Source organism: Periophthalmus magnuspinnatus, chromosome 24 (genome assembly GCF_009829125.3).
Source record: "Periophthalmus magnuspinnatus isolate fPerMag1 chromosome 24, fPerMag1.2.pri, whole genome shotgun sequence".
In the NCBI taxonomy this organism is placed as follows: Eukaryota; Metazoa; Chordata; class Actinopteri; order Gobiiformes; family Gobiidae; genus Periophthalmus; species Periophthalmus magnuspinnatus.
This window is the reverse complement of record NC_047149.1, coordinates 26,452,715-26,466,223: the sequence shown is the minus strand read 5'-3', so window position 1 is coordinate 26,466,223 and position 13,509 is coordinate 26,452,715. Positions and strand designations below refer to the sequence as shown.

At 45.1% G+C, this 13,509-nt stretch overlaps 1 protein-coding gene across 1 annotated transcript in view; it reads left to right on the top strand.

Annotated features, from left to right (window-relative positions):
* The window catches only part of LOC117392581 (MAM domain-containing glycosylphosphatidylinositol anchor protein 2-like), a 324,052-nt gene that overhangs the window by 207,701 nt on the left and 102,842 nt on the right, over window positions 1–13,509 (top strand). The window contains exon 9 of the mRNA XM_033990674.2: window positions 8,723–9,016. Coding sequence (XP_033846565.2) covers window positions 8,723–9,016 — 294 coding nt within the window. The remainder of the gene's footprint in view (window positions 1–8,722; window positions 9,017–13,509) is intronic.

The following is a 13,509-nucleotide window of genomic DNA, read 5'->3' as shown; positions in this document are numbered from 1 at the left end:
AGCAACTGGCAAACCCTCAGCTGACCCGTGTGAGCTTTAAGTCGTGTTCTAATGATGTTAAAGCCTCAAAAACAGACCTGGAGTTGTGTTTTGTTTCATTCACACATGTTTGAGTCACTTTATTATTAGTCTGTAACATCTCCAAAGCTCAAAACGCTCTGTTCCACCTTGTGATCTCATCAAGTGGTAGTTTTCAAGTTAGCTCCTCCTACTTTTACCTTTAGTTCAGTAAAGATTGTCAATTCCAGAGCGGAAATGATCCAAATGATTCTAGAAATGAAGGTGTGTGGAGTTTAAAAACACAGCGGAGCACTTCCTGTATCGCCACATGATGACATCACAAGGTGGAACAGAGTGTTTTTTTTCCAGTTTGAGAGAAGAACTCAGCCTAAATCAGCAGGTTTGTTTGTGTGTTAAACATGTGTGAGTGAAACAAAACACAACTCCAGGTCTGTGTGTGACGAGGAAACGACATTCGAACAGTAATGCAAACGACAACTAGCATGCTAACTGTCCAATTACTGGTTTTTGGACGCTAAAGGCTCGATGCAGACAACCTCAAGAGCTATGTATCTCAATAGGGGTGAGAGAAATAAAAGTGACACTACAGTTACTAGATTTGACATAATAAACATTTTAAAATTATTATTAAATCCGCCCGGTTTCTGATGACATCACAAGGTGGAACAGAGTGTTTTTTTTCCAGTTTGAGAGAAGAACTCAGCCTAAATTTGCAGAGTTTCAGGGTTAAACACGCGTGAATGAAACTCGTAACGTATCGCTCTCAGCTTCTTGTTCATAGACGATACCTGGAGGACTTTTTGCCCGTTCTGTTTTGAATTGCTAGTTGCCGTGGCGACCGTGCCGGATCTTCTCGCCGCCGCTCTTAAAACCCGAGGCAGCAGAAGAGACTTGACTTTGGGGCTTTCTGCTCTAAAACAGTTTGTGAATCTCAATGAGCAAACGGCATGAGAGTGTTTCTGCGGTATTGTTTCCGCCAAGAGCATTTCTGCGGCCAAAAGAATGTATCTGCGGGTTTTAGCTAGCTAGGTGCTGCCAGGTTTCATTACCACATGCTAATGCTACGCCGCGCTCAGACCTCCTCCTCAGCCAAAACGCTCTGGCAGATGCAGCCGCTAAAGAGGAAGTAGGTTGGGTTTTTTTTTGGTTTTTTTTTTGGAAGGCTTGTGGCGTCGCGGTGTTGACAGGAGCAGCTTGGTCCATGTTTAATTCACAGTCAGGTTCAAATGGATGTTTTCTGGTAAACAGGGCCCGGCGCAGATGCTCATTAAGCTCTGGGTTTATCAGAATGGGTTTAAGTGCAAAAGCATCGGCTCCAGCGGTTACCTCTTTACGGTGCAAATATATTCAGCCAGATGTTTTTCAGTGTGTCTTTATTAGTGCAATATTCTGGCTCCGCTCGTGTTTGGGAACAAGCTAACTTTGCTGTTTTGGGCGTTTACTAAAGAGTAGACCGTGAAAATGTAGCATACAAAAAAAGATGTTTACAAATTACAATCATATTTTCACATTTCTATCAGCAAAGATTATGCAGAGTTACATAAAACATGATGTAATTGCTTATTTTAATGTGATATAAGCACAGCATCAGCTTAAAGAGGAACAACTAATGAAAACAAGTGTAAAATTATGAATTAGCGTGATGCTAACGTGAATGAAAAATTACATAGACATGCTAGCGCTATTAGAGCCTTATATTTTAGCGCAAATTTCCAGTGTAAACCAACGTAAAGCGCCTCAAATGAGTTTATAGAATAATCTCACATCTTATAACGTTACAGTAATCACAGACAGATATGTGCATGGAGGTCAGTGGCAGTTTACAGAGCGTAAAATCTGAGGAAAGTGACTCAGCTGTAGAAAAGTGCAACAATATGGAGGCTACGGCAGCTCGGAGTGGACAAAACAGAAGAACTCAAAACGGTAATGTCTTTGTCCACTGGGGGCAGAACAAGCAAACTGTACAAACCTCGGACTCACATCGTCACGGCGGCGTCTCCTCCTCGTCTCCATGGACACAGATGCTTTTAATCTCATACTGTGGAACATTTCAGGTAAAGAAATATCGTCGTCATGGAGACAAACAGTTTCCATTTAAAATAATTTGAATGAATCTTGACTCGGTTTATTTAATTATTATCTGGTGAGTTTAAACTACTATTGGTGACTGTTTTACTAAATCCACACAGGTGTTATTTTTTCTGGAATGTTCCAAAGTGTGGCATTAAATTTCATCTTTCTCTCTGCTAAACATCTAAAACCTGCATAATTACTCACCACGATGAGTTTATAAGCTCTTTTCACAGGGACCACATCTGGCTCCAGTGTCGTCACGGTAATGCTAACGACAACTAGCATGCTAAGTGCGCACTTCCTGATTCTCGGACAATAAAACGCTTCATAGTTAGACACAGTGGACTTATTCTGACCTCAAGAGCAGCTTAAAGAAAATATACTGCGGAACATTCCAGGCAAAGCGATGTCATCGTCGTGGAGCCAAGAAGGTCAACCGCCTCCAACCAGAAAAGTTACACATTGTAACTTTTGATCAGATTGAGTTGAAGTTGGCTGAGATGGCGTGAGGTCGGCGTGGGGATGGTGTTTGGCTGTAGGAGTGGCGAGGGGAGATCGTATGGCGTGGGGGATGTCGTGGTGATGGCGTGGCGTTGGCGTGAGGATGGTGTGGAGATGGCGTGGCGTTGGCGTGGGGATGCTGTGGGGATGGCGTGGCGTTGGCGTGGGGACGACCTGCGTTGCCTCACGTTGCGTCAGGAGGTGCTGAACACTCGGCTCTTCTCTGCGTCGGTGAGTGACAGTCTCAGTCCTGAGGGAGGCAGGTTTCATCAGCAGCTCTGGACCTGCTCCTCCAAACGCCCTCACAAAACCATCACAGCCGCGCCGAAGTACGACACGCCAATGTACGACACGCCGAAGTACGACACGCCAACGTACGACACGCCGACGTACAGGACTCAGGTTTAGAGCTCGCCAAATTTACTAATTAAAGAATTTCAGGAGGAGCTGCCAGTTCTGATCTGTGCGGCACAAAATAAACGGACAACTCACTTTTGCTGAGATTCTGAACGACTGAGATCAGAGACGTGAACAAACAGACGCCGCAGTGGCTCAGGCGGTAGAGCGTTTGCCCCCTGATCAGAAGGTTTGCGGTTCAAATCCTGCTCTCGACATGAACATCAGTAGTTGAGTGACCAGATCCATCTCCCACAGACGAATGCTGTTGCTTTTTTTAAATTTATTTACTTACTGTGAGTTTAAACTTCTATTTCCGACTGTTTTACTGAATCCACACAGATGATATTTTCTCTGGAATGTTCCAAAGTGTGGCATTAAATTTCATCTTTCTCACTGCTAAACATCTAAAACCTGCATAATTACTCACCACGATGAGTTTATAAACACTTTTCACAACTTTCAGAGGCCGCAGATGGCAGCAGTGTCGTCACGGTAATGCTAACAACAACTAGCATGCTAAGTGCGCACTTCCTGAGGTTGTATAATTAGATGCAGGCAGCGCACAGTGCACTTATTTTGACATGAAGAGCTGTTTAAACAATATATTTGTGCTGAAGTTAAGACATTTCGCTCAAATACATGGAAGAAATCGGTTACAGGACTTTAATGCCACACTCTGGAGCATTGTAGGCAACGTAATAACATCTCCATGGATACAAGCGACTGTCGGAACCTGCACCAAGTTACATACTGCAGCTTTAACACCGGCAGATCTTGGTCTAACGCCTCAAGTCAAGACAAGTTTTGCTCAAATACAAACCGGTACAAGACATTAATGCCATACTGTGGAACATTGTAGGGAGTAATAACATCTTCATGGAGACAAGCAGCTGGTGGACACTACATGAAAAAGTTACATAATGCAGCTTTAACTTTTGTAGATCATTTTAATAAAGCTGTAACTCTCTGGTCTAACGGCGCAGGTCAAGAAAAGTTTTGCTTTAATTCATGGGAAAAAACTGAGTACAGGACTTTAATGCCAAACTCTGGAATATTCTGGGCAAAGTAATAACATCTCCATGGAGACAAGCGGCTGGTGGACCCTATACACGAAGTTACACAGTGCAGCTTTAATATTTCATTTTAATAAAGCTATAACTCTCTGGTCTAACGCCTCAAGTTAAAGAAAAAAAAAAAAAAATGCTCCTACACATGGAAAAAAATCAGGTACAGAACTTTAATGCCATACTGTGGAACATTCATCTCCATGGATATGAGCAGCTGGCGGGCCCTACACCAAAAATTCCACCATGCAGCTTTAACTCTGGTAGATCATTTTACTGAGCCAATAACTTCTTCTAACTCCTCAAGTCAAAATCGCAGCACATTTTTTTACAGTCCGTTTCAAAATTCCGACCTAATTTGAAAAACGCCGGAGCGAACGCCGCCTCCGATTCTTTTAACGCCGCCTCCGATTCTTTTAACGTCGCCTCCGATTCTTTTAACGTCGCCTCCGTTTCTTTTAACGTCGTTGGCGACTGTTCCGCCAGGCGCTAAAAGCTCTGTTAAACAAAGGCTAAGTATTTATTGGGCCATATTTCGTTACATGGATCGAAATAACGCTCCATCACCAACGGGAGGGGCTGTGGTAAATGTACTGTGAGTTATACAGGGAGAGGGGGAGGAAGAGGGGGAGGGGGAGGAAGAGGGAGAGGGAGAGGAAGGAAGAGGAAGAAGGAAGGAAGAGGGGGAGGAAGAGGGAGAGGAAGGAAGAGGAAGAAGGAAGCAGCTGTAGTAAATGTCCTTTGAGTTATACAAGAGGAGGGGGAGGGAGAGGAGGGAGAGGGAGGAAGAGGAGAAGGAAGAGTGGGAGGGAGAGTGAGAGGAAGAGGGGAAGGGAGAGGGAGAGGAGGAAGGAAGAGGGGGAGGGAGAGGAAGAGGGAGAGGAAGGAGGAAGGAAGAGGAAGAAGGGAGCAGCTGTTGTAAATGTCTTTTGAGTTATACAAGAGGAGGAAGAAGAGGGAGAAGGAGAGGAAGAGGGGGAGAGGGAGGAAGAGGAGGAAGAGGAAGGGGAAGAGGGGGAGGGAGAGAGGGAGGGAGGGGGAGGAAGAAGGAGAAGAGGAAGGAGGGGGAGGGAGAGAGGGAGGAAGAGGGGGAGGAAGGAGAAGAGGAGGGAGGGAGAGGAAGAAGGGAAGGGCTGTTATAAATGTCCTTTGAGTTATACAAGAAGAAGAAGAGGAGGGAGAGGGGGAGAAAAAGAAGGAAGAGGGAGAGGAAGAAGAGAAGGGAGAGGGGGAGGGAGAGGAAGAGGGGTAGTGGGAGGACTCAGATTTAAAACGCTGTGAAGGAGGAGAGGAAGAGGAAGAGGGGAGAGAGATAAGAAATACGCACATAAAAATCCACTGGCTTATCGTTATGGCAACATCAAAAATATTACAGCGGCGGTGAAGTCCGAGGGAGAGTATCGACGCCGCGGAAACCTGCGAGCGCACTGCGGATGTAGCGCCGCAAGCTAGCTCAACGTAGCCACTGTAAAACCAATAAAAACTTGAGAAAATCTGTTTAAATGTGTAATTAAAGTTCCACTGTGTCACTTTTTGCCAACCTCAATCATTCCTAATAAACAAAATCAATCTTATTGCCGTGGAAACAAGCGGGCGACGCCACCGAGCCGAGTTACAGGTCAGATCTGTGCGGAGACGTAGTGAGAGTGTGTTTTTTTTATGTGTTTTTGAGCAATTAAAGTTGTGTTTAATGCCACACTGTGAAATATTTCCCCAAAGCGTGTTGCTTGGTAGAATTGTTACAGGAAATTCCCCGTGTACTAAGACATAAAGGAGGAGGAGGAGAGGCTGAGGAGGCTGAGTTTCTGCTGCTGCGGTGAGGGGAGAGTGAGTGTATTTATATGAATGTCCTGATTGATTAGTTCAGATCAGACTGTGTAAAGGTTTAGCTGGTTTAGCAACGCTGTCAGTCAAACCTGTTGCTAACGCTAACGGGAGTCGATGGAGCAGGAAGTGCGCTCATGATCACTTCCTGTTTGGAGCACGGCGGCGGCTAGCAGGTTAGCTATGTCCATTTATGTAAACAGTCTGTGGTTCAGAGGTAAAAATAACAGGCTGTGATTGGTAGATTGTGAAAAAGGCTGTTCCTGGTTTTATTTACGTCGTCGTTAGCTCGTTCGCGCGGTAATGTTCCGTTTTGCTTTTTTGGCTAAATGCGTTTTGATGTTTTTTGTGCGTTTGTATATCCATAAACGTTACATCTGTTTTGATCTTTCACAAACTTCTGATGACGAGTGAAAGTATCGACTTTTGTAACACGAGTCAAAAGACGCAGCTCTTAAAGGTGCACTGTGTCACTTTTCTGGTTAAAGTGTCACCTACTCGTCTCCATGGAGATGATAGTGGTTTTACCTTGAACATTCTGTTTGGAGGCACTCGGGCATTTGTGAGATTGATACGTTTAACGCCATACTGTGGAACATTGGCTGGAATGTAATAAGTTCTCCATGAAAAGTTTCATAGTACAGCTTTAATAAAAGAAGGATAATTCTGCTTGTTTGAGGTTAAGTTTTGTGAAATATATTTTCATCTGGGATCCTGTTTTTGAGACAGAACTTTGCTCTATTTTGCTGATTGGTTTGGTCGTTTACAGCTTTAATAATTATTTCTGATCATCTTTAAGCATCTTTGAGTGTCCAAAAAGCTCTGTATAAGTTTGATGTATTATTATTATTATTATTAATTAATTTATTTAATTATTCTTATTATTCTTATTCTTATTATTTTATTTTTATTTGTATTATTATTATTATTATTATTTTTATTATTATTTTTATTATTATTATTTTATTTTTATTATTATTATTATTATTATTATTACTGTATTAATATGTTTTATTATTTTTTATTACTGTATTAATATTTTTATTTTTATTATTATTTTTATTATTAATATTTTATTTTTATTACTGTATTAATATTTTTGATTTTTATTATTATTTTGTGTGAAGCTGTGTGTGGTTAGCGTCAGAAGCTAATCGCGCACATGCTAGCGTTCCTCTGCTCTTTCAACGAGCTGAGCGTGTGTTTTTGTTTCTCGTCGTGTTCGTCTTCGTGCCTTGTCATTGCTTGATTCCGTTTGCTTCGTCCTCCATCATCGTTTAAACGCTCTGACTGCTAAGCTAGCACTGTTAGCCATTAGCGCTGACACGTGCATGCTCCTGTGTACAGAGTGTCTGACTGCAGCTTCATCACTGCCACACTCACATGTTCGGCTTTAGGATAAACTTAACATAACATCTCTCTATTTGAATTGGAATAATTGCTTTTCCTGGAATGTTCCACAGTATTGCATTAAACAAGTGCGTACGTTACAGTTTAGTATAGAAGAGTAAATCGGCAAAATGGTGTCTTGAAAATAAGTGATTAAAGATCGCTCAAACCTGCACATATCCCTCTACATTGTGCATCTTGTCTCTGTTTTAATGCCATACTGTGGAACATCCGGTAACAGCAGCAGCATCTTCAGTGATGTAACCTCCATAAGATCTGCAGAAGTTACATATTGTGACTTTAATTTAAGCGGTTTTAAGTTTTTGCAAAAATCCAGCCCAACATGTGAGTTTACCTCTCGTTTGGTCACTCGCACGTTGACCATCTGCTCTGACCACACCCCCTTCTCTCCCTCCGTTGACCAATCCGCCCTGACCACACCCCTTCCTCTCCTCTGTTGACCATCCGCCCTGACCCATCCGCCCTGACCACACCCCCTCCGTTGACCATCCGCCCTGACCACACCCCCTCCGTTGACCATCCGCCCTGACCACACCCCCTCCGTTGACCATCCACCCTGACCACACCCCTTCCTCTCCTCTGTTGACCATCCGCCCTGACCCATCCGCCCTGACCACGCCCCCTGTTGACCATCCGCCCTGACCACGTCCCCTCCGTTGACCATCCACCCTGACCACACCCCTTCCTCTCCTCTGTTGACCATCCGCCCTGACCCATCCGCCCTGACCACGCCCCCTGTTGACCATCCGCCCAGACCACGTCCCCTCCGTTGACCATCCACCCTGACCACACCCCTTCCTCTCCTCTGTTGACCATCCGCCCTGACCCATCCGCCCTGACCACGCCCCCTGTTGACCATCCGCCCTGACCACGTCCCCTCCGTTGACCATCCTCCCTGACCACACCCCTTCCTCTCCTCTGTTGACCATCCGCCCTGACCCATCCGCCCTGACCACGCCCCCTGTTGACCATCCGCCCTGACCACGTCCCCTCCGTTGACCATCCACCCTGACCACACCCCTTCCTCTCCTCTGTTGACCATCCGCCCTGACCCATCCGCCCTGACCACGCCCCCTGTTGACCATCCGCCCTGACCACGTCCCCTCCGTTGACCATCCACCCTGACCACACCCCTTCCTCTCCTCTGTTGACCATCCGCCCTGACCCATCCGCCCTGACCACGCCCCCTGTTGACCATCCGCCCTGACCACGTCCCCTCCGTTGACCATCCTCCCTGACCACACCCCCTTCTCTCCCTTTGTTGACCCTCTGCCCTGACCACGCCCCCTGTTGACCATCCGCCCTGACCACACCCCCTCCGTTGACCCTCCGCCCTGACCACGCCCCCTCCGTTGACCATCCGCCCTGACCACGCCCGCTGACTTTCTAGAGCCCCATATCAGTCCCTCCTCTGTTTTTCTCTTTCTTAGTTCCCCCCAACCTGACTGTCCCGCGGGGCAAGTCCCCCCTAGTGGTGCGCGAAGGAGACACGGTCGAACTGGAGTGCCTCGTTTCAGGGAAGCCCAAGCCCATCCTGCTGTGGTCCCGCTCGGACAAGGAAGCCCCGATGCCCGACGGGAACATGCAGATGGAGACGTACGACGGCGTGCTGCGGATCGTGAACGTGACGCGGGAGATGACGGGGTCGTACCGCTGCCAGACGTCGCAGTACAACGGCTTCAACGTCAAACCGCGGGAGGCCGAAGTGGAGCTCATCGTCCAGTGTGAGTAGAAACGGGAAAAAAACTTGGATACGGAATATTTGTTTGGTTCAAAACTGACACTTGTAACTTTAATCCATGTTCAAACGCTGTTTCCTCCTCAAAAACAGACCTGGAGTTGTGTTTTTGTTTCATTCACACGTGTTTGAGTCACACTTTATTATTAGTCTGTAACATCTACAAAGCTCAAAATGCGACGTTCCACCTTGTGATGTCATCAAGTGGGAGTTTTCAAGTGAACAGCTCCTTTTACTTTTAGTTCAGTCGAGATAAGAGACAATTCCAGAAGCTGAAATGATCCAAATGATTCTATAAATGAAGGTGTGTGGAGTTTAAAAACACAGTGGAGCACTTCCTGTATCACCACATGATGACATCACAAGGTGGAACAGAGTGTTTTCAGTTTGAGAGAAGAACTCAGCCTAAATCTGCAGGTTTGCGTGTTAAACATGTGAGAATGAAACATAAAAACACAACTCCAGTGTAATGTGTTTAGTGTAATACGGCCCCTTTAACCATCACAAGCAAAGACTTAAAGCTACACTACGTAACTTTTCTGGTGGAGTTCAGGCTGTAGCTGTTACCTATAGCAACCAAAATGTAAACAAGGGCCAAAACTCGTCATGTTTGTTTAGTTAAATGAAGGTTTAAACTGCCACACTGGTCTTTTTGTCATTTTGAATGGAATTTCCGGCGGCCATTTTGAATTCAGAGCCACTTCCTGTATTTTTGTGCTTTTCTTCTTCTACTGTCACTTCACTGATGTAAAACTGTGATAAATATTTACCACAGGCCTAAATCTGCAGAGTTTGTGTGTTAAAGGGCTCATATTACACTATTCTTTGACGTTCTAATGTAATTTCCTCATCACAAACAGACCTGGAGTTGTGTTTTGTTTCATTCACACGTTTAACAAACTGAAAACACTCCGTTCCACCTCGTGATGTCATCATGTGGCGATACAGGAAGTGCTCCACTGTGTTTTTAAACTCCACACACCTTCATTTATAGAATCATTTGGATCATTTCAGTCCTGGAGTTGTCTCTTATCTCGACTGAACTAAAGGTAAAAGGAGCTGTTAATGTTGAAAACTCCCACTCGATGACATCACAAGGTGGAACAGAGCGTTTTGATCTTTGGAGATGTAACAGACTAATAACAAGACGTGTGAATGAAACGAAACACAACTCCAGATCTGTTTTCGAGGAGGAAACAGTGTTAAAACATGGATCAGAACTGCACATGATGAGTTACATTTTCTCTCTTTTTTCTTTTATAATTTAATTTAATAATCTGAATCCAAGTTCTTTTACCTGATCTTTTTTTCGATCGTCTGCTTGTGTTTCTAAGTTTGCAGGTTTTGTCTTTGGGAGAGAACATATTTGTGAAACTGGGGCACGCAGGTACGACGGCTCCGCTCCCTCAAATGTTCTCGCGTTTGATTTGCATTTTGCAGTGTCCTGGTTTCTGCTGCAGGAGGATTATAGCCTGGCCGGCCGCACACACACTTTCACTTTCTATTGTACACTTTGTTAGTCTGAGGCTGTTTTGAACCAACGTCAGTCCTGGAGTAAAACGACAGACGTGAGTTTGTCCTCGGGATCGTTTTTTGGCTGAAAGACCCCGTTTTGGACCAGACCAAGTGGAATAAGCGAGTGTGACGTCAAATCTCCAAACAAACTAATTGAAGCTAGCAGTTATAGCGGCTAATATGTATTTTTCTATAGAGTTCTATGTTGGGAATTTCGACCGCGAGTGTCATAGCGACCAAAGAGCGAATCAGCAAGCAAAAAGAAAAAAAGTAAAAAGAAACTGCGGCAAAAGACGTGACCTGGAAGTATAAACCGGTTGTCGCGGCAACCGAGGAGCAGCAATACGGCGCCTCTATCGAAAAGCTCGGATTGTTTTGCCGCGAAGTTCGGAAAAGTTTGGACGGAGGAGTCGTATCAGCGTGAATAGATTAACGGAGAGACACTAACAAGAATTCGGTAAGAAACAACGACATGGGCTCCAAACAGGAAGTGATCATGGGCGCACTTCCTGTTCCATCGACTCTGGCTTTAATTCACTTTCTATTGTCTGTCTCTGCTGCTTCAGACTCATTTTGGTCTTAAATGTTCGTATTAACCCTCTACATGATCCTGGGGTTTTTATTTCACTGTTGTGTCTGTAAATCAAGATATGAACATTAAAAACAGACAAATCAGCGTTAGCGTTAGCAACAGTTTTGATTGACAGCGTTGCTAAGCGCCCGCTCCCTGCTAAACCAGCGATGTGGTCGGGAAGGGGCGTTACCTTCAACTGCTTCGCTCTGGATTGGCTCTTCGGTTGCTATGATACTCGCGGTCAAAACTTTGCTCCAGATTAGCCGCTATAACCGCGCTAGCCTCGATTAGCTTCATTTGGAGCCGCTGTGGGTGACGTCGCACTCACTCAGTCACTTCTTTTTACACAGTTTATGGTCACATCTCAGGTCATGTGATCCTGTAGTGGGAGGCGGCTTTAGTAAACTCAAATAGCGCCCCCTCTGGACGTCGACGTGACCTCAGAGTCAGACATCTGTGATTTATTCCCTTTGTATTTGGTGTAAATTGCTCTGTTTTGGTCCACTGCGACTAAAACTGACCGCTCCCCCTCGCTCCCCACTCCTCCCCCGCCGCTCCCCCTCGCTCCTCCTCGCTCCACGCCGCTCCTCCTCGCTCCACGGCGCTCCCTGCTCCTCCACGCCCATCCAATTTCCTCCTGACGCCTGTAAAATGAACCGCCGCCGAGTCAGGCCTGAGCGGCGGCCATCTTGACTCCTCCTCTCCGTCCGCGGGGAGGCTTTATCGACTGAGAGGGGACATTATTCACAGGGCTCAGACTCCGACGGCGACGGCATTAAAGGGACATTATGGGGTTTTACAGGGTTTTAACTTGGCCTTGAACACTTTTGCTTTGGTATTTGACTTTTCGTATCGGCTTAACGGCGTTAGAGACGATATGAAACGCCGCGTCACGTGAGAGCGTTCAGTTTAGTTTAAAATGGAGGAACAAGTACGACAGTGAAGTAAAAGTACAGATACCAAAGCAAAAAAATACTCAAGTAAAAGTATCAGATGAAAAAAATCTTCTTAAGTAAAAGTTAAAAGTACCTGTTTAAAAATGTACTTGGAGTAAAAAGTAAAAGTATTTCTCACAGATTTTGAGTCTGTGGTGATTTTGATGAATTTTGAATCGATTGTTTGTTTTTCTGTTTTTATTCGTATATTTTTGTTTTGTTCAAATTCTGAACGTGTTAAAATAAACTCTCCAACTTTTCAGCAGGTCTCACACAATAAGAAAAAGTACTTTTACTTCTCAGTCCTGTTCAAACACGTAGTGGAGCAGAAAGTACAAATACTGCTCTCAAAATGTACTGAAGTAAAAGTAAAAGTACATTTTATCCACTGAAATGTGCAGACAGATAAATGTTTACTGAAGTACAGCGCTTTACTGGGCTAATCCACATGGCAGTCCTGTGTGATGTCACATAGTACTTGGAGTTGTAGTGGCCTCTAAGGAGAGACGAAGTGAGAGAGAGAGAGAGGGAGGGTGTGAGAGAAGGAGAGAAAGAGAGGAGAAGGGAGTGTAGGAGAGACAAAGGGAGCGAGAGAGGGGAGAGAAAGAGAAGATAGGATAGAGAGGGTGAGAAGGAGAGCGAGAGAAAGAAGGGGAGAGAGAGGGGGAGAGAGTGGGAGGGAGTGAGAAAGAGGAGAGACGGGAGAGAGGGTGTGAGAGAAAGAGAGAAAGAGGAGAAGGGAGTGTAGGAGAGACAAAGGGAGCGAGAGAGGGGAGAGAAAGAGGATAGGATAGAGAGAGGACGAGAAGGAGAGCGAGAGAATGAAGGGGAGAGAGAGTGGGACAGAGAGAGAGAGAGAGAGGGAAAGTGAGAGAGAAGTTTGCATTAAAAAGAGGACTGATATATTATAATATTAAAACAGAAACAGTTTAGGAGCAAAAATCAGTGCATTTCATGTTTAACTTCCACTTTTAAGTTTAATGTCAGACTGTGGAACATTTTAGGTAATGCAAAAATATCACCATGGAGACGAGCAGGTCACGACCCCTCCACTAGAAAAGTCACACAGTACATCTTTAAACATAAGTTAACGACACAAAACACAAGTCCGACTTCTGCAAAGCTCCAGACGGACATTTTGAATCCTCCTTTTGAATCTTCTTCTTTTTAATAATATCTGGTGTCCTTCTCTCCAGACCCCGTCTCCAGCCACTCACTCCCCCTCTCCCCCTCTCCCTCTCTCCCTCTCTCCCTCTCTCCCTCTCTCCCTCTTTCAGAAGTGACATTCAGAGGCTTAACAGCTAATTAACTGCAGGCTAATTCGTTCCCACAAGGATTCATTTAGTATTCATATATGGAGATTTGAAACACGATCGGAGAAGAGTGAACTCACTCCACTGTCACTCCAGTGGACGGAGAGAGAGAAGAAGAGAGAGAGAGAAAGAGAAGGGGAGA